The 20,710-nt window shown below is 50.5% G+C and overlaps 1 protein-coding gene across 8 annotated transcripts; it reads right to left on the bottom strand.

Moving 5' to 3' along the window:
* Nucleotides 1-246: 246 nt before the first annotated feature.
* On the bottom strand, nt 247-20,172 carry PEX5 (peroxisomal biogenesis factor 5). 8 transcript variants are annotated; one of them, XM_037911191.2, is made up of 16 exons: nt 20,135-20,172; nt 19,259-19,441; nt 18,847-18,882; nt 18,534-18,666; nt 18,166-18,300; nt 15,949-16,054; nt 10,716-10,806; nt 10,333-10,455; nt 9,833-9,925; nt 7,203-7,322; nt 6,297-6,440; nt 3,407-3,477; nt 2,791-3,006; nt 2,466-2,631; nt 2,062-2,219; nt 247-1,499 (listed from the first exon to the last, which is right to left on the bottom strand). In XM_037911191.2, exons 2-16 carry the CDS (start codon nt 19,406-19,408, stop codon nt 1,298-1,300), a joined length of 1,944 nt encoding a protein of 647 aa, XP_037767119.1. In that variant the 5' UTR covers nt 19,409-19,441; nt 20,135-20,172; the 3' UTR covers nt 247-1,297. The 8 variants fall into 8 exon arrangements, with proteins under 8 accessions (XP_037767119.1, XP_037767108.1, XP_043398587.1 ...); XM_037911180.2 differs by having other exon boundaries at nt 20,097-20,157; XM_043542652.1 differs by lacking the exon at nt 20,135-20,172 and adding an exon at nt 20,040-20,119.
* Between the last annotated feature and the right edge of the window lie 538 nt (nt 20,173-20,710).

The raw sequence follows: 20,710 nt of genomic DNA, 5'->3' as shown, positions 1-20,710 counted from the left end.
CTTTGTCTGGCACCAGAACTCCAAGTGGTGGGGGCCTAGACTGCCTTAATGTCCCATGAAGGTGCAGGGTAGGGGGAGACACAGACATCAGCAGCAACCCTCTACAGTTACACTCTACCCCAACATCCTTTCTGTGGATGTCGAACCATCCCAGAGCAGGGGTAGCATCCTCTCAAATTCCACAGGAGCTTCCCCACACGAATGCTCGTACACCCTTCCAATACACACACACAGCCAGACACTACAATATTTTCATGAGTTTAATTTTTTCCCTTCTATTATACAAAATATTTTACAATTAAAAAAAAAACTTTCCCTCCAAAAATCATATACAGATATTTATAATTCACAAGATTCAATTACAGGCTGGGGAGGACCATCTGCACAGAGAAAATAATTCCCAAATTATTCTACAATGACAGACAATCAAGTGAAACTTAAGACCTTACCCCCACCCCTGCTTTTGGCCAAGGTGCTTTTATAGTTAGCCAGCTTTCCCCCAGTCCCTGGGTGACCCCCCTGAACTCAGCCCCAGGGACTCTTCTCCCCACTGCAGTCTCAGAGCCTTCTCCCAAATCCCAAGTGAGCGCGAGCCCAGTGAGATGCTCAGAACCAGGACACTGTTACTAGTACCTGGAAGAAGGGAAAAAAACCCTACAAGCCTCACAAAGTGACCTACCCATTGCAAACACGTGGTGGGGATGGGGCTGCATGCTCAGTTGGGAAAGACCCAGGGTTAGTAGCCCAGACACTCTCAGACCCCCACAGCAAACCAGGACGGGGAGCCCCAGCACTAGAAAGTAATCCTACTTTCTAACCCTAACCGGCACACCCAGAGCCAGTTGCTTGAGCCGACAGTCTCAGCCGGACAGCATTGTTATGACACGGTCTGACATGAGCAACTGGGGCTACTATTGGAGGGTATCACAAACGCAAGCTTTTTATTTTATCTTATAAGAAGTGATCCTGATACGTTCCTATTTCCCCATCCCTTCCACCCCCCACTGATTTGCTTCCCAGTGCCAGCAGCTCACGTCCCTGTGGAGGGTCAGAGTCCTGTGGGGAGATGGTGCCACGTGAGCTGCTCACAGATGCTCAGGCCACAAGAGGCAGGTGAGAGAAGTTACCCTCTATCGTGGGAGGTCCTACAGAAATGGCAGCCAATGACTTGCCCCCAGCAACTGAAGAATAGATGTGTGTGAATCCCAGTAAACTTTTTTTTCCCCCAGAAGGGGCTTGTGGGACATAACTACTGGCCTGGGCCCACCCTGCACTCACAGGGGAGCCCGTCCTCGAGTCACTGCTGGAGGCCAAAGGCCTGGAGCAGGGTGGGAAGGTCACGGGCATCGGCTGCCCCATACAGATCACTCTGGCCCAGCATGGAGAGGGCCATGCGGAGGGTACTCCAGATGTTATCAGACATGGCACCTTGCTGGCCCCGTGGGCCCCGGCTCTTCTGCTGCATGTGCAGGGCCTCCAGGAAGTGCTCCACTGCCTCACTACCAGCATGACCAGAGAGGGAGGGAGGGAGGGAGACAGAGTTAATTGGGAAGGTTTGCACATCCTATGGGTGAGAAGGACCCTCTAGATCCCCTTTGGATGGCTCAATAATCACCCTTCCACACTTCCTCCAGCCATTCTTCTTACCCCTTTACCCCACACCCCTCATCACTGGCCCACAGGACCAATGGAGCCAATGTCTAAGCTGTAATGGATGTGGCTTGACAGCCTCACCTCCAGGCGCAAGCTTGAAGGCAATCACTGCAACAGATCCTTTCCGTAGTTCTGAGATGCTCCCTCCCTTTGATACTGAGAATTGAGGGTGTGGGAGACATGTCGGCTGGTACTCTGCTCCTGGGGCAGACAAACATTCTCTGCTCCCTCCTTGCCAGGGTTAAGGAGCACATCCTACACCCAAAGGGACCAAGTGGAACATCCTCACCAATAGCCCCTAGCTCCCCCCCCAACTAACTGATTGGCCCCCACTGATACTCGGTCATAGCAGACCTGGCACCCAACCGCCAGCACCCAACCCCCAGCTGGCTCCTCGTTCCCACTCACCGATGGGCTCCCAAGTTGATGCAGCTGATGCCCAGGTTGTAGCGGGAACGGATGTAGCCTGGCTGCAGCTCCAGTGCCCGGCGATAGGCAGCCACAGCCTCCTCACTGCGATTCCCATTGGCCAGAGTGGCACCCAGCTTGTTCCACAGGAGGTGATCCTGGAACGGGGGGCCGGAAGCAAGTGACAGGGGCATCAGGCATCCCACCCTACCACCCACAACGCTCCCCACTTCCCCATCTCTTCCCCACTCCACCCAGCATTCAAACCTACCCACCCCCTCAGATCAGCCTGCTGCTCACCCCACCGGCCTTTCCCCCCAGGGCAGAGCCCAGCCCCACCTCCCCATACACACACAGGATCCTGAATCAGCCCCTCCCCCCCCAACCCCACTCTGCCCCCTTACGTTGGGGCACACGCTCAGCGCGGCACTGAAACAGTCCACGGCCTTCTCATACTCGCCGCTCAGGTTGAAGAGGACGCCCAGGCCGCACTGCACATCGGGGTCCACGGCCGAGGGGTCACTGCGCACGGCTGCCAGGAACAGGTCCTTCACCTCCATGAACAAGGAGCTAGGGAGGGAGAGAATGAGAGAACTCATCCATTGATGGGTACAAGCTCCCCGCAACTCTTCCTGGGGTCACCCCCATCCTAATGGACCCAGCTACAAGACCACAAGCAGGACTGGGATATTTTGCACCTCCCCCAGTTTCCCCATCGCCCAGACTCACTCAGACAGTAGGGAGCCCAGGATGCGCTTGGAGGACCCCAAGCTGGATGCCATGCTGCTCCCTTCCGGCTCCTTCCCCATCAGGTGGGCATAGGCTGGCTTGTGACGCAGCCAGTCACGCAGGGTTTCGCATGCCTGCTTCTGCAGAGACTCATTGGTGAAGCTGACGGCCAAAGCCATGAGTGCAGTGAGGTTCCCTGGCTGCAGCTCCAGGCACCTGCAGGACAGAGTGGGAGAGAGCGCACAGCATTCGCATCTTTGGAGATGTGGATAGGAAGCTTCAGTGGCCTTTTAAGAACTCTTTTCCAGCCACATGGGTGGGCTATAAACAGGCTGAACAGCAAGCGCCAGTGTCCAGGCAAATTAAGAAAGGATCCATTAGGGGGTAGGAGACCTTGATTGGGTCAGAAACCAGCTCGTTACAGGAGCCCACAGTAAACTTATCATTCCGAGTTTGCATTTGGTTCAGGGGAAAAAAGCACTGGAACTTTGTTCAGCCTTTAAGTGGGGCAACTGAGATATGTTTTGTCATTAGTGGCCAGCAAGCCAGCCCCTCTAGGAGCCATGAGCAGAACCCAGGAGTCCTGCTTTAGATCCCCTCTTCATCAGCTACTCACTGCCTGAGGGCACTGATTGCAGACAGCTCTTGTTCATTCTCTGCTTGGGTGGTTCCCAGGTACTGCCAGGCCTGATGCAGAAACAGAGAAACTTATTTATACTTCTTCACATTGCAAGTACAATTAAAGGCACCATCTTGTGCCCTGGGCACCTTTTTTGGAGATTAAAAATAGATGTACCCAAGTCAGCAGCCTCAGCCCACTCCACAGAGCCCGTGTTAACTAACCCCGCTTAAGCACCCTCACCTCTCCCACACTCCCCAGGAAAACAGGTGGGCTCTGCAATGCATCCTGGAAGTCAGCAGGTTTGGGTTATTTGGAAAGGTGGAGGGGGAGTGAGTTGTCCCCACACACAATATGCTACCAGCAGTCCCCTCTCTGCTAAACCCTGGGGGCTCCAGCTTTAGCACCTCCACCCATCACAACTGGGACTAGACTGCAGGGTGAGGAAGAAAGAAGCAGGTCTCCGGCCATTGAGGGCTTCCGAGAGGTAGCACAGCCCAGCGGACAGAATATTGGAGTGGGAATGCTAAGAAATAAAAGACTCAGTCACAAGCAGTCTGCTGTGGTCCACAGGCAATTCATTATGTCATGATCGACAGTACTGAGGCAGCTGAGAGAACTAAATATAGCAGCATTGACACCTGATTTGATCTTCATCCATCACCATAGCTACCCATGTAGCTAACACAGCGTCCTTGCTGCACCCACAGCTGCCCCCTAATTGACTAACGTTAAAGGGTTTAAATCAGCTAGATATTACGAGTTGTCTCACTCCCCACCCCAAGTGTGTTCCATCATCTCACTCAGAAATGGAAGGTTTGATCCAGGCTGACAGTTGGCTGGACTGACAGCATGAAGTAACAAGCATAAGCCATACAAAAGTTCCCTTAAGCAGGGAAGCCAGTACCCTGCTCTCTTTAAGAGAAGTGTTGCTCTCCACCAGCAATGGACCCAGCCACTTGTCAATGGCCTTCATGAGCCAACACAGGTGATGACTAAGTGCCCCCTCCCTTCCAGAGCCTCAGTGTGAAACTACCTACCTGAGACTCAAGCAGAGCTGATTGAACATGTGTGCCCTCAGAACACTGCCCTGTCCCCAGGAAAACAGAGTTTCATCCGAATCTTAATTTCATTCTCACAGCAAGGACTCAGACCAGCCTCCTGATCAGGGCACTGTGAATACTAGGATGAGGGCAAAGCATCCCTTCTTTGTCCCCTGCACAGCCATAGCACACCATGCAGAATGGGCCCAAGACTTCCACCATGGCCATTCCAGCAATATTCCCTCTCAGTCTGTCACTGGCCCTCTAGAGTCTAAACCATGGTGACTTGTAAGGACAAAGCCAAGGAAGTGGGTGCCTAAGAGACCACATAATCAATGGCAAGGACAGGAGCCCATAGTCCTATCAAACCACTGATAGAGTGGCATGTTTATCTCCCTCAAGTGTTTCATTCCCATTGCTGACAGCAGATTGTCAGAACTGGTCTTCACCCAAATGGAGCAGCATGCCCTGACCTCAAACCACCAGAGATAGTGATCTGGCCAGGACATGGGCAAGCTCTCCAGTTGTCCAACCTCCAGTCCTAATCAGGACACCAAATCAGAAGTGAGGTCAGCTGTCTATGAGTTGAGCCAGATGCCTAGGACCGACCCGCCCTAGCTGTCAAGTCCTCAGCTGACTCAAAAGACTCAGCAGTTGTATGGCTGTTGAAGACACTGAGCATCACCAACCTCGTGACTCCAATGCCACCACGGTAAGGACTTCAGCATCTCATGCAGGGAGTCTGGTGCTTCAGGAAGACAGATACCCTAGAACCTGACCCATCTCAGTTATATCCCCAAGATTCTAATCAGCTTTACATTGGGAGACCTTCTGAACCATAGGTCAGGTGCACACAGCTTGACCATCTTCTCAGTGAGCCCCCTGGGGTTCACATACAAGTACACAGCCAGAGTTACACACCTGAGAACTGGAGTCAGCCACACCACCCTCTGCAGCACAGCTCCCCCAGCACTGGAGTGGTGGACCATATTGCAAATCCAGACAATATCTCGGGGGACCCTTGTATTACATTCATGAAAGTTCTCTGTATGATCATGTTCTACTCCATGGGGGCAGGTTACCCCAGCTCCTCCAGGAGCTAAAAACAATGGGGGTGATTACCATGGGGATTGTAAACATCCCCAGAGAAGCACCTTACCTAAGGGAGGTTTGCATATAATGATACAAGCTGGATCTTCCAGAGATCAAGTGAAAGAAAGGGCTTCTGGTATAAAAGGCTGAGTTTAAAGATATTCAGGACCTTCATTTTGATTCAGCAAACGGGCAGAACCTTCTGTCCAAGGGGAGGCCCAAGCCTTGCGGAAGGATTGGAAGGGCGTTGGCTTACCAGACTCTACATGTGGAAGGTGGGTGATTGCTGCTGTACTTAGCAAGTGGGTAAGAACTTTTATTGTTTTTAACATGGTTTCTCTGTGATGCTCTTGCCCTAGAATAAATGTATTTTGCTTTGGGAGAGCTGTGTAGTCACTGGTGAAAACACTGTTGTCTGTGGAGAGAAAGCAACGCAGAGGCTCTGGCCATTAGGCAGACTGGTCTGCTGGCGACAATGTATGGCAGGGAGCTGTGCAGCTGTAAAACTCCCAGCCAGAAAGGAGTGGGACATGGGTGCCCTGCCCAGGACAGGTGAGGGCTAGAAACCTGAGACAAGGCTGAGCACCCCTGGAGTGGGCCACGAAGGTGAGGATCCAAGTGCAGTTGCTTTGAAACTGTGACAAGTGGGTTTCCCATCCCTAGACTGACCCAGCCTGACCTTGCTTCGGGAGCTGGCCAGGCTCCAAATGGCAAGATACCTGGAGAAGCCCTGCTCTCCTTGCCCCGCTCACCTCCATGTGGTCAGGTTTCTGCTGCACCGCAGCCTCAAAGAGCAAGACAGCATTGGGGAGGTCACCCTTCTCCAGGCACTTCAGCCCCTCTTCAAATGCCTGTGGATGATCCCTCATGGGATTGTCCTTCTCAAAGTGGTAACCCTACCAGAGACAGAAAACAAGGGGTTAACACTATGGGCAGGAGACAGGTGGGTCAAGGGCATGACTCAGAAACAGCTGATGTGCGCCCACGTGCCATATCAACACTTCTGCAAGCCCGCTACTATCTTCTCCCACCCCTTTCAGCTCCAACAGCCAGAGACACTGCAATGGGTGATGAACAGTTGGTACCTCAGCACATGGAGTGGCTGGTATTTCCCTCCTGAGAGCACAGGGTTGGAGTGTGCCAGCTCACAGCAGACTGGGGCAAAACAGCTCCTGCCCCCTCTGCTCCCCACTCAGTCTGGGGTGAATGATCCCATGCCCCAGCCTGAGGAGAGATGTATCAGTTGTGCAGGGCTGTGTGTAAGTTTACCAAATTTAGGGAGTCTCCATCAATATAGGGGACACAGAAAGAAATGGCTTGTGTTGTGGGGAGCACCAGAATTAACTGCTGGTGTGTTACAATTGATTTGCATCTTCAGCAGTGGGCGGGGCTTTGGCAAGAACCACCCATATATTTTTTCCAGTCTGACCCCTGGTCAAAGGTATTGACAGAGTCTCTGGCAACAGCAAACTTCCTCACAGCAGTGCCCCACCCATGCCCAGACAAGAGACTGGCTGTTAGGAACAGTGCCTGGCCTTTGACACTAAGAGGAGTGGGACAGCAGCCCTCTCAGTACCCAGCCTGGGAGAAGGGATTTTGGAAGCTCTCAAAACTGCCCAGCACAGCACTCAGACCTGCATTCACTGCCCCCCCATTACCTTGTCATAGGAGGAGGTACTGAGGTCCTCATAATCTGAGAGCCAGGGGTGAGCCTCTGCATCTCGCTTGGCCATCTCCTCCCACTCTGCCTGAAGCTTGTCCCAGAAATCCACATCTGACTGAAGAGAGGAGGAGGAGAAGGTTAAAGGATAGCACCCTGCTGAGCTCCCCCTACATGTTCCCTGGAGATTCCGCTCTCTAGAGCTCTGAGCCCTCCTCCTCATCTCTCCCCTACATGGCAAGAAAGGGGGCTCAGCCAGTTCTGGGGCCCTAAAGCACCCTTCATACCCCAATCTCTGTGTGACATTCTGTACCTCGTGGGAACACCTTACACCCCCATGTTCATCCTTATAAAATGATTGTGTGGTATCCAATGCAAAGTTTGTCATGTTGGGTGTCTTCAGAAGGCTCATGATGCACTGAGCATTGTTGTTATAGTGATGTTATAGTAATTGTTGTTAAAGTAATGTTATAGGTTATAATTTCATGTATATAGTTATGAGGCTGAAAATGTGTCCTCATGGCTTAAAGCAAGTCCATGAAAAAACTCCCCAAGAGCAGTGAGGCAGTTCACACCTCATCGGGGCATGTATGGGACAAACTCAGCCCAGCATCACAGGAGCAAAGGACACTAGCCTAGGCAACAACAGAGGATCTCCTGGACTCTCGAGTGAGTCCCCCCCTCCTTTGGTCAGTTTGGGACTGTGTTGAGGTAATGCTCACCTGACTGTGAAGGGGGGGGAGGGGGCGCAAGCCAAGAGGGAAGAAAGAACATGATAAAAGGGAGAGACGTTTGCCACGCTCTACCTCTGTCTTCCGCCTCCATCTACAGACATCACCACCAAGCGACAGAAGTGCTGATAAAAGGGGAGAGCCTGGCTGAAGGACAACCAGCCAGCCTGTGGTGAGAAGCATCTAAGTTCGTAAGGGCATTGAAAGTGTTAAGATCAGCTTAGAATGCGTTTTGCTTTTATTTCATTTGACCAAATCCGACTTGTTATGCAAGTATATGCTTTGGCTTATAATCATTTAAAATCTATCTTTATAGTTAATAAATCTGTTTGTTTATTCTACCTGAAGCAGTGCGTTTGAAGCATGTCAGAGACTCCCCTTAGGATAACAAGCCTGGTACATATCAATTTCTTTGTCAAACTGATGAACTCATATAAGCTTGCAGTGTCCAGTGGGCATAACTGGACACTGCAAGACGGATGTGTGACATTGCACCCCATAATGCTTTATAGAAATATATTTATGAGTGTAAATATGACATAACTGGAATATGTTTTATGCTAGATATGCCATGTAACATATCTTTGCAAAGCTTATGATCTATGGAATATATTCATCCTATTTATATGCATGTATCATTTTTATATATGAAGTTATGAGCATTGGCTCTACGCTTGTATTTAAAGTGTTTGCTGTAGGAAACACATAAGGCAAGTTTGGTCAACATAGTGTGAAGGGGTTATTCAAGTAATTAGGAGTACTTAACTAACAATGGACTTTGGGAGAAGCCAATCCACATCTCAGCTTTCCTGGGAACGTTCAAACTAACATGTAAACAGTGGCGTCAGCCTGCAAAAAGCTGAATCATTCAGACATGTGACTTGCCCAGGTGGCTAGAGACCCCATCTTGTGGCTGTGATGTTGCACAAGAGAGACTATATAAGGCCCTGGAAGCCCCTCCATTTTGTCTTCAGCTGGCTCAGAAGATAGCCTCTCCACCCCAAAGAGATGCCTGAAAGAAACTGGAACAAAGGACAGTAACTACGGGGGTGAGAGTGATTGCTGGACCCAGACCAGGAAGGAGTCTAGCCTGTAAAAAAAGCTTATTGGAACATCTCTGAGGGTGAGATTTACCTGCATTTAGTTTCCTACTGTATTAGGCTTAGACTTACATGTTTTGTTTTATTTTGCTTAGTAATTTACTTCGTTCTGTCTGTTATTACTTGGAACCACTTAAATCCTACTTTTTATATTTAATAAAATCACTTTTTACTTATTAATTAACCCAGAGCAAGTAATTAATTCCTGGGGGAGCAAACAGCTGTGTCTCTCTCTCTATCAGTGTTATACATGGTGAACAATTTATGAGTTTACCCTGTATAAGCTTTATACAGAGTAAAACAGATTTATTTGGGTTTGGACCCCATTGGGAACTGGGTATCTGGGTGCTGGAGAAAGGAACACTTCTAAAGCTGTTTTCAGTGAAGCTGGCAACTTTTGGGGGGACATGGTTCAGACCTGGGGCTGTGTTTGTAGCAGGCTAGTGTGTCTGGCTCAACAAGGTAGGGTACTGAAGTCCCAAGCTATTAGGGGAAACGGGCTCAGAGGTAGTCCCAGTACATCAGGTGGCAGTCCCAAGGGGGTCTCTGTGACCCACCCCATCACAGGAGATTCCTAGGGTTCTGTCTGGGACTGGAGATATTGGCTAGTGTCATTCGGTTGCACAATCCAAGCAGCTTACATGCCAGAGGCTGTGCATGAACAGTCCAGGAGCGGGGGGTTCTAACAGCAGAGCAGGGCAAGGCTGACTCCCAGAGTCAAGGATTGGAGTGCCCTAGCAGATCACCGGTCCAGGTAACACCAGAGGGGAACGTCACACTCTCCCCTCCAGTTTTACCTCTAGAGCAGTCTTGGCCTGCTCAAATTCTGTATCCAGAGTTGACGCATTCCCAGTTTGGCTGAACTGATCCACCCAGGCATCCGACACCCCCTAGAGGGAAGGAAATAACATGTAGCACCTTGAGACTGTAAGATTAAAAAGCAATGCAATGCATCTCCCCCTCCAGCAGTGGGTACTGTAAGGACCCCCCTCTCTCTCTCTGCAAGTGAACACTAATTGCACAGGGATACTGCAATGGAGCAGACACGTTCTGGAGTCTCCCACCTGCCAAGGCATCACTGTGAGGAAGTTCACACTGCCAGAGCCCATCCCTGCTCCTGGCTAGGCACTGCTTTGGAGAAGCTCATGCTCTGGGAGCCCCACGCCACTGTTGGCTGAGTGTTAACAGGACCCTGTTGAAAGGAAGTTCACCCTGCCATTGTTCCTCCCCTCTCCCAGGCTGGGCAGTGCTGCAAGGAAGTTTGCACACCTGTGAGCAGCTGGGGCTGGGGTCCTACCTGCTGCTGTACAAACTCAGCTGCCCACTGCTCTGCCTGATCTTGGTCTCTGGGGGTCAGGGTCACCTGATTAGCCTCGATCGACACCCTCCCGTCTCCGATCTGGCGGACAAACTTTAGGAACTGCGGCAAAGAAATGAAATGTGGGAAGAAACCTTCACCAACAACCCTCACCAAACTCCCCATATTTGCTAGGCAGATCTGGGCCCCCAGAATCAATAGTACCAGAAGGAAAAGGGGATCATCGGAGTTGTATGGTGGAAGGCATGATCCTGGGGGTTGTAGGGCTCAACCCCCAGAACTAGAGGGAGAAAAGAGGGGAGACGCAGAATGGCAGGAGGTCTCCCCTCTCCCCCTTGGTGGGGCTCCATGGCATGTCTCACCTCAGAATTGTTGAGTTTGGGGTCATCCACTTTAGAAAGGAAATCGTTGGCAGTTTTCTTAAGATCATCCTCAGGTTGATATTCCTCATACCTGTTACCAGAGAGACAGACAGAGTCTGAGCTGAAACTTAGCAGTAGGGGGCTCCATATTTATTCACAGTCTGCCCCTCTCTCTGCATCAGGCCACACAATAGTTCCTAGGACTGGAGAGCCCACATGATCTGTTCTTCGTCTAACACTATTCAGTATCTTTATCAACAATCTGGAAGTCATTGCTGTGATAACTTTGCCAGATGACACAGATTGGTGGAGTGAAATAATAAGGATAAATCAATTATATAGAGCAATTTGGATCCCTTGATAAGCTGGTTACATTCAAACAACATATGTTTTAATTCTGCCAAAACCAAGGTCAGATATCTAGGAATAAAGAACAGAGGTCACACATACAGGATTGGGGCTGTGTCCTGGAGAATAGTGACTCTGGAAAGGATGTAGGATCAGGGTGGATAATCAACTGAACAGGCACTCCTAGTGCAAAGTTTGGCTAAGAGGGCAAATGCAATCCTTGGACATATAAACATGGGAATAGCAAACAGGTGTAGGAGTGGCGGCTTTACTTCTGTACACACATAGGTGAAGCCATTCCTGGAAATGTCTAGTTCTGGTGTCTACATTTGAAAGACGATATTGCAAAATGGGAAAGGGTTCAGAAAAGAACAAGAAAGATTCGAGGTCTGGAAAACCAGCATTCTAGTGACTTAAGACTATTTAGCTTATTAAGGAGAAGGTGAAAGGGTAACTTAGTCACTGTCTATAAGTACCAACACAGGAAGAAGATATCTGATGGGAGAGAGCTCTTTAATCTAGCCAACAAAGACAAAATAAGATCCAATGGCTGGAAAACGAAGCTAGATACATTTAGATTGAAGATGAAGTGCAACTTTTTTTAAACAGCAAGGATAACTAGCCATTAGAATAACTTCCTAGGAATGCAGTGGATTCTCCATTACTTGAAATATTTAAAGCAAGGCTCAATATCTTTCTAATGGATATGCTCTAGCTCAAACAGAAGTTACTGGTCTTTGTGCTGACATCCCTGGGCTAGATTCACAAAGGAATTTAGGTGGTGTTCTGTGGAGCACTGCAATGCCTAACTTTCGGGCACCCAGAAAAATCACAGGAACAACACTGTGATCCATAAAGCCAGAGTCAGGCATCCAGGCTCCCTGTACAATGATTGAAGAACGACGGGCACCTTAGAATGTGATTCACAAAAGCCAGTAGACTCGGTGAGGAGTCACCTAAGCAGGGCACAGAGATAGGCACCTGCGTCTGCTAGTGATCCACAGCCAGAAGCCCCTCTCCTAGAGTCAGACTCTTCAGCACGTAAGGTATTTCTTATGAAAACAAGTTAGGAATAGTACCAGCTTTACCATGGCGCCAATGGTGCCATAGCGCCAGGCCCAAGCTCAGAAGGAGCCCCATAACACTCACTTCCTCTCCTCTCCCAGCCTCGGAGCAGCAGGGATCCAGCATGCGAGCTGAGAACCCACAGGGCCCTGGGAGCTGTAGTTCCTTGGCCAGCTTCCTGCCTATAGAGCCAGCCCTGGAGCAGGGAAGTAACTACATTTCCCAGCATTCCCTTGGCAGCTATCAACAGGAAAGGGCGGGTGAGGGAGTGAGGAAGCTGAGACCCCATGCACCACAGCTTGCTATGAATGGAGAGCTGGCTATTAGAAGGGGGTGGCACTGTGAATGGGGAACAAGTATGCCCAAGGAGTAGAAGGCTTTGGCCCAGACATCACCCTCAGAAGACTTCCCCAGACTGGATTAGGGATGCTGGTGTGACCTCGCCTGGCAGCCCCCAAAGAAGGAATTGGGTGGACTAAATGGACAGTGCACCTCTCTATCTGAAGCCTAGCAAGGGAGATATGTGGATCCCACTAGAAGTTAAAATGAAAAGTAAGGGAGGGGAGGCTCTACCAGAGGACCTGGGCAGATTTAGATACAGTACCAGGCATGTAGGATTTCCACTTCTGAGCCATGGAAGTGGAAATTGACTTTTCCTTTCTAGATTTATCTAGTATTCAGAAAGGGAATCTAGCACCTGCCTTCCAGATTTGAACACCCTTAAAATTCAGGAGTGCTCAAGCTCAATTTAGGCTGCTGTTACTTCATTTCTCCCAAATCAAATATGCTGATCCACTGTAATTTGCTGTAGAAAAAGTAGGATTAAATTGAGCAACAAATGCTGGCATCTCCCCAGCACTAACTAGGACTGGAATTGCTATTTTCAACAGCCATTACCATTTTTTTTTTAATTTTGTTTGTTTAAAAGGAAGACAGTAATATTGTATTGGCAAATTCCCCATAGACACGAAGAGTGGAACAAAAGAATAATAAAGGCACCTCAACTCTTCCTCATTTATGTAGGACAGTATTATAATATGGATCCAAATATCCTCCAATCACACAAGCTGAAAATTGTTCCACTTTACTGCAGTTCTGTAACCATGCGGGAACCAGTCCTGTCTGTGTTCTGTGCACATCCAAAATTCCTACTGAATTCAGAAGTGCCTTGCTTTTGTGACCATACTACCTGATATTTTCAGCCCTTGTAAGTGAAGCAGGTTTACATTTAGTAATTGGGTGGGAAGCCTCTCAGAAAAAGTTAGGTGCTGTGGGAGGTGTTGCTTATTCACTAGGCAATGTGAGACCTTCCTGTTACAACAGTAAACCTGTGCAGCATAGAATGCACTTTGTTCCTAAAGTCTAGAATGGGGTCCTTTGCTTCTATACACAGCCCATTAAAAATAATGAAAAAAGACTCCCACTCACTTCAACAGGTTTTGGACAGAAATGGTTTACACAGGGTAACTCCACTGTCTTCACAGGGTCCTGGTCCCGGTCCCACAGCAGAGGGGGGCCATGTGAGCATGTTGCAGAGCTGCTGCTCGGGGATGGGAACCTCCTGGCACCCCAGCCTCCAAAATCATTCAGGCTGCACTTTCTGCATGACTATGTGGTAACTGAGTGGTGCGTGGGAATTGGTGGCCTCTGCTGCAGGTGATGGGCATCTCAGGTACTTAAAGACACGGCCTAGAGAAGGGAAGTGCTTAACTGCAGAGTCTGCAACTGCCTAGGGCCAGCGCTGAGGATTTAGAGTCCCTAGTGCCACCATTGCAAGGTTCAAGCATGCTCAGCCTTGGAATTGCCACCCCTCCCTTGACTAGTAGCTACAACTATCTAAGGCTGGCCTCTGGCAATTGGCCCCATGGCTACAGTGAGAGAAGCTGCAGGTGCTCTGTGACTACTGGGGGCCATTAAGCGAGAGCAGATAAAGAAACTGGAATTAACCTCAAGGAACAGAGGTCACCAGTAGGAAAGGAATGTCAAGGGAAGCAGGGAAAGAAGAAGCAGGTCAGGCTTGCAGTGGGAGAATAGCCCCAGCTGGTTGGGGAGCATGTCCAAAGTAGAAAGGAAACAAGCATGGGGAGAGGTGGTGGTGATCAAGTAGTAGACTAGAAGCAGAGGGAGAAAGGCTGGTGTCTTCAGATTCCCACGGCCTAAGTCCTCACTTGCAGGAAATGGTGTTTGCAAGTGGCTTGCTCAAATGGTAGGAGGAGTGCTGAGGGAGGGATTTGTCAGAATTGATCAGGTATCTGCTGGCTTTAGAACTTTGAGCTGAGACTAGGACCACATACTGTGACTGGTGGTACTGGAGACATGCCTACAGAAGATCTGAATGAGGAAGGAGATAAATCTGTGGGGAGTTTCCCTGATCACTATGAAACTTCTACTCACTGTGGACACTGGTAAACACACATGGGCGTACAGCTCAATGTGAAATACTGGGGGCTGAGAGGTGTGTATGGCAATGCATATAGTCATGTAGAGGTGTGTGATCAAAATGAAAAATGTCTCTGAGATTCAGTACCGGTTATACTATGGCACAAATGGCACTGCCATACCAGGCCCACTCTTAAAAAAGGGTAATTGGCCAGAGGGAGAGAGAATGACTCTGTAGCCTGGTGGTTAGAGCACTCACCTGGGACGTGGGAGACCCTAAGTCCAGTCCCCTGGCTCCCATGAATTTTTAAAGTTATTTATCTACAATAGAACAGCTTCAGCAGGAGAGACTCAGAGCCCCACACCAGAATATCCCATCGCCCAGTGGTTAGAGCACACACCTGAGAGGTGGGAGACCCCTGTGCAAATCTGTTCTCCCCTATGGCAGAGGAGGGAATTAAATTGCCTCTCCCACATCCTAGACTAGTGCTCTAACCACTGGGCTAAAAGTTATAAGGGGCTGCTGTCACCACCATCGCCTCCAGATGGATTTTGAATGGGACCTGATGCAGTAGGCAGCCTCTGAGCACATCTACTGGATTGGGCACCCACAGGACTTAGACAGGTGAACATTGATCTTCCCTGAGTTTGTGAATCGTTCTGGGGCTTAGGTGCCCAGACACCTACTCTGAGGCAACTATACACATGCCCAGAAACTTAGGAACATGGGGAACTTTTACCCTGCAAACGTAGACACCGAGTAAGTTTAGGTACCTACAGAGTTTGGCAGGAGTGTGAGTTGCAATGGAGCCTAAAACTGGAACTTGGGCACCTAAATCTGGTGTTTTGGCACTTAAGTACCTTCGTGAATCTAACCTTCTGTTCTCGTCTTATGCAGGAGATCAGACTAAATGATCATAATGTCCCTTCTGGCCTTAAACTCTATGGCCTTGTCTACAGTAAAGGGAAAAGTCAGTCTAAGCTACGCTATTTGAATTATGTGAATCGTGTAACTCAAATCGATGTAGCTTAGATCTACTTACTGCAGGATCCACACTACATGCTGTCGATGGGAGACCCTCTCCCGTTGACTCCTCTTACTCTTCTCGATCAGGTGGAGTACAGGAGTCCACGGGACAGCAATCAGCTGTTGGTTTAGCAGGTCTTCACTAGACTCGCTAAATCGACCGCCGATGCATCTATTGCCACAGTGTAGACAAGCCCTATGAAACCAGGATCCCCGTGTTTAGTTATGTTGTTGTAGTAGAAATGGCCAGTCTTGGGTGGAGGAGGCTCTGCCTCTTCCGCTTTCTTCAACCAAGGATCTGAGAACTTGGCTGAGACCCAAAAGTTCTGAGATCAGAGTGGATTTCTGTCATCTCCAACACCTCACCCACCCTGGACATTAGTGGATGTAGGAGGGAAGAACAGAGAAACTCACCACTTATCTGCCAGTGACTGGTCTTCTGTTTCCCCCAGCCACAACTTCTCCTCTGACTGCTCCAGATATTCTTCTGCCCACTTGGCAGGAGATACAGACAGAGGGTCTGTACAGGTGATTGGGTGATGGGAGAAGAGTGAGGAACAAGAAGATAAAATAGAACACTGCTCAGAGAAACTTGAATTTGGATCTCTCCAATTTACAGTTAGATTTGTAGTCCAGATTGTTACATTAACAGAGGTTTCTTGCCATTCATTTCCTTAGTTTTGTTTGTTTACTTGAAAATAAAACAAACCTCAGATTCAACTAATCTATGCAGACAGATTTCATTTTAGGCAAAGTGCCAATTTTCTTACTTTTTTATATTAAAAAAACAAAACTTTTTTTTGCATTTGCAAAAATATAGTCTCATCCCACATGGACAGCAGCAAAGTGGGCTGCTGTATGCATCAGGAAAACAAATAATGCATTGCAAATTTCTAGCTCCTTTCATCAGAGCCTCTCAGGATCATCATAAATGTTAATTATGATGCCTGTTTCCAACAGGTGTATGAAAGGAATAAATATGGACAGTTTCACTGATCAATGAAAAGAAGCCACCTCTGGGGTGGGGCATAGCAGCCGTTTAACTGCTGCCCAACAGTTTAAGGTAGAGATTCTGTTGGTTAGAGCGGAGCAGACTAGAGTCGATCCCACATCTTCTACATGCTGTGTGACCTTGGTCAAGTCACTTCCCAGCTGGTGCAACAAGGGACCGGAGATATTGGCTAGAGTATTGGCTAGTGGGAAGCAGAGTATTCCCCTCCCAGTAGGAAACATTAATTGCATTTGTTTTCAGGCACAGAAAGGACCCCACAACATTTATTTTGAAGTGGGAAACATAGATTTTTTTTCCCCCTCTCCTCACAGATCACAGAAACTGAACAACAGATTTGGCTGAAACATTCAACAAAATATTCCCCTCTGGGCCAGGACCCAAGTTTCACCCCAACAAGGAGCATCAGAGAGCTATATGTAGCCAGGGAGAGACCAGCGATTCGGCCTTGTCTATGTGGAAAAGCTGCACTAGTTTAAATTAAAGTTTTTTAAACCAAATTAGTTAAACTGGTGCAAACTTCTCTCTGGACACTCTTATTTCAGTGTAAGAGCATCTTACTTTAGCTTAAACCTGTTCCCAAAAGACTTTAGCTAAACCAAAATAAGACATTCCTGCACCCCAATAGGAAGGCCCACATGGGGTTGCTTGCATGATTTACTAATACACACAATACTCTAGTCTCCTGGGGGCTGTAATACTTTAAACCCAACAACTAAAATGAGACCAGAGTGCAGGTGCTGGTGGCCCGTGACATACACGAGGTCAGACTAAATTGGGGTGGGCAAACTTTTTGGCCTGAGGGCCACATCGGGGTTCCGAAACTGTATGGAGGGCAAGGTAGGGAAGGCAGTGCCTCCCCAAACAGCCTGGCCCCCACCCCTAACTGCCCCCCTCAGAACCCCCAACCCATTCAACCCCCCCTGCTCCTTGTCCCCTGACCACCCCCTCCCAGGACTCCCCACACCCCTAACCGCCCCCCCCCCGGGACCCCCGCCCTATCCAACCTCCCCTGCTCCCTGACTCCTATCCACACCCCCTGACAGGCCCCCCGGGACTCCCAAGCCTATCCAACCACCCCCTGCTCCCTGACTGCCCCCCCGGGACCACCTGCCCCTTATCCAACCCCCCTGCTCCTCATCCCCATACTGTGCTGGTTAGAGCACCAGGACTGGCAGCCACGCCGCCCGGCCGGAGCCAGCCATAGTGCTGTGCTGCCCAGCAGGAGCTCACAGCCCTGCCGCCCAGAGCACGGGTGGCACAGTGGGCTGCGGGGGAGGGAGGACAGCAAGGGAGGGGCTGGGGGCTAGCCTCCCCGGCCGGGAGCTCATGAGCCGGGCAGGATGGTCCCGTGGGTTTGCCCACCTCTGGAGTAGATGATCTGGTGGTCCCTTCTGGCCCTAAACTCTAAATCAGGTTAATTTCGTCCCTCAAATTGTATAAGAGTGACATTCCCACCGAGGCAAGCTGCTAGGGCGGAGTGCCCTACTTTGAATACTATCTGCTGCATCTACCAGATGCACTCTAATCTCACACACAACAGACAACCCCTGCATGGGAGAATGGAGGGGGGCATGCTACCAGGCAACACCCAACCCAAACTTCACAAGGTGAGCCTTCACCTGTCACCTCCGCAATGAACTCCTGCGACCAGTCAGCCTCATTGTAATCTGGGGAGACATCAGTTGTAGTATACGCGGCCCCCAGAAATTCCTGGGCCCAGTTCTCAGATAGAGCCAGAGCTGCCACACCTGGAGCTGGGAAAGAGCAAGAGATGGGGATGGTTCAGTGACAAGCTCCAAGTGCTCCACCCCCATGAGGATTAGAGAAAGCCTAGCCTCTTAATCTTCAGATACCCCCTGCCCTAGCTCAGCAGGCCTTCTCTCTCAGTTCCCCTCAAGACATACCACCTGGGGGGGGGGGGGGAGAGGAAGGAAGGAGGGCCTGGCAGAAGCCCCAATGCCTCTAGTCCTTCCCCCCCTCCCCTCACCTCGCTGTGGGGCTTGGCGGAAGCTTGATTGCTCGATCTCCTGCATCTCAGCCAGCAGATCATCCATTTTAAAGGTTTGCGGGGCACGGGAGAGCAGGGGGGCATTCTGCTCTTGTAGGAATTCTCCAGCCAGCTGCCAGGGAGAGAAAAAGAGAGTCTGTGATGAGAAATACCCAGCAGGAGCTCTGGAACTGAAAACAGGAGAGAAAGAAGGGAGGGCAGAAAGGGAATGAGACACAGGAAGAGTGAAGAGGGATCAGAGAGAATGTAGCAGTGAGAAAGATGATAAGGGGAGAGATACAATTGTTCTTACCTCATCTTCAGAGGCCACTCCCAAAGGTTTGGTCACCTGTGGGAAAAGACGCCAAACAATCACCCCAGTGATGGGACCTGGCCTCCAGCATCACCTCCCCACTACCATGGGACTGACTTGTACCATACCCCCACTCATGACAGACCCACACCACACACACAGCAGGACTAACATCCTACCCAGACAGATCCCCTGCTTAGGCCCCATGATCCCTCATAGCCCTTCTCCCACTAAGACGACAGCCCCCTCCCAACCTCCGCACTCTCACCTGTCCTGACAGCCTCCAGTGTGCTCAGACAGACCTCCACTCCCCAAACCCCCAGTGCATCCCTGCCCCTCACTCACAACATAACAGAAATACCAACACTCCTCACATCAGCCTCAGATGGACTCCCCATTCCCCAGTACTCACTGCCTCTGCCCCAAGACCTGCAGGGGGCCAGGCCAAGGGATGTCGGAGCCCCTCCTGCCGCAGGGCCTTGTCCTGGGTGAAGTGGCCAGCCAGCTTCATAAGGGGGTTAGAACCCCCGCACTCAGGCTCCACCAGCTCCCTCATGGCCATGGTGAGTGCAGGGAGCACTGCACCTCACCCCGTCTGGGGGGGGGGGGGGGGAACAAAGCACACGTGATGGTAGGGCTTTGGGAAGCAGAGCAGTCATCTGCTCCATAAACAAGCTAGTGGGGTCTCATCTGAGCTGCATGACGGGTACACATGTTACAGACTCCACCCCCAGCCTGAGCAAAGGCCAAGGACCGAATGACCATGGGGGCCGAGAGCGCCTTTCCCCCCAGGAGAAGGAACCGCACTGCAGGCCTGGGCCTCACAGGTCGTGGTGTGGCCACCCCTAGAATGACTTGACGGGGGGGATGCAGAAGGAAATTGCTGCAGACGCCATGACAAAGCCCCCCCGCCCTCATCCTTCCTGCATCTGCCCTTGGGAGGGATCCCCGCCTTCCCCAGCTCTTGCCGCCGCCGCCCCGCTGTCTCACTCACTTCACCTAGTCATCCTCCCCCACCCTTTGCTACCCCTGACACACACACGCTGTCATTTGCTGGGCCTCCCTTTCCCCGGGGGCCTCATTGTCCGTCCCCTTGCGCTTGGGCAGATGCAACCCACTCCCCAGAGCTGCAAGGCCTCAGCCGCTCCGGTCAGCCAGACATCTCCCTGTCTCACCGGGGCCCGGAGCTCACCCACCCCAGCTAGGGGCAGGGAAGGGGGACTGGGGGCTCCCCTCTTTCCATACGCTACCTTGGCTCTGCCCCTGCCGTAGCTTTTGCAACACTCACCAGGCACCTGGGGGCGGGGCTAGCTCTTAAAGGGACAAGCGCTCTACGAGGGCAGCGGCGGGCAGGGGAAGTGTTAAAGAGCCAGCGGCAGGCACCCTCTGCGAGGTAGCGCTCTCTTACAGCGCCATTCACACAGGGGCCCCTACCCCGTCTAAACTCAGAAGTTGCACTAAACGGCTCTAAATAAACAGGATTTAATTCAACTAGTGTTTTAACTGATTTGAGTTAAACCGGTGCAATTTCGGTGTTTAGACAAGTCCCAGGAGAAAAGAGAAGTTTCAAGGACCAGGCAGCAAGAAAGAACAGCTATGGGAGTTCTTAAAGGGCCACGCACCCTGAGAAGAAGCCCCGCCGCCCCACGGCCTCTGCATCCTAACAGAGCAGTACCACCAGAATGCTCTTAAAGGACCAGGCTGCCTAAAAGAGCAGCCCAGTGAGCTCTTAGAAGGCCAGAGAATATGGCAGAGCAGCACAAAAAGCTTTTCACCCTCTCCCTGAGAGAGAAACCCACCCAGGGCTTAGCGGGTGAGGCAATGCAGTAGAGCAGTGCAGGAAGCTCTTAAAGAGCTAGGCACC

This window comes from Chelonia mydas, chromosome 1 (genome assembly GCF_015237465.2).
Source record: "Chelonia mydas isolate rCheMyd1 chromosome 1, rCheMyd1.pri.v2, whole genome shotgun sequence".
Classification (NCBI taxonomy): Eukaryota; Metazoa; Chordata; order Testudines; family Cheloniidae; genus Chelonia; species Chelonia mydas.
This window is presented reverse-complemented; position numbering and strand designations above follow the sequence as displayed.

Bases quoted from the DNA above. Each gene is read 5' to 3' on its own strand.
- PEX5 (XM_037911191.2), bottom strand. From the start codon at position 19,408: ATGGCCATGAGGGAGCTGGTGGAGCCTGAGTGCGGGGGTTCTAACCCC. The intron at 16,055-18,165 runs GTGAAGGCTCAC...TCACCTGTACAG, and splicing joins GTTCATTGCGGAGGTGACAG to ACCCTCTGTCTGTATCTCCT. The intron at 3,478-6,296 runs GTGAGCGGGGCA...TTTCTGCATCAG, and splicing joins AGAAACCTGACCACATGGAG to GCCTGGCAGTACCTGGGAAC.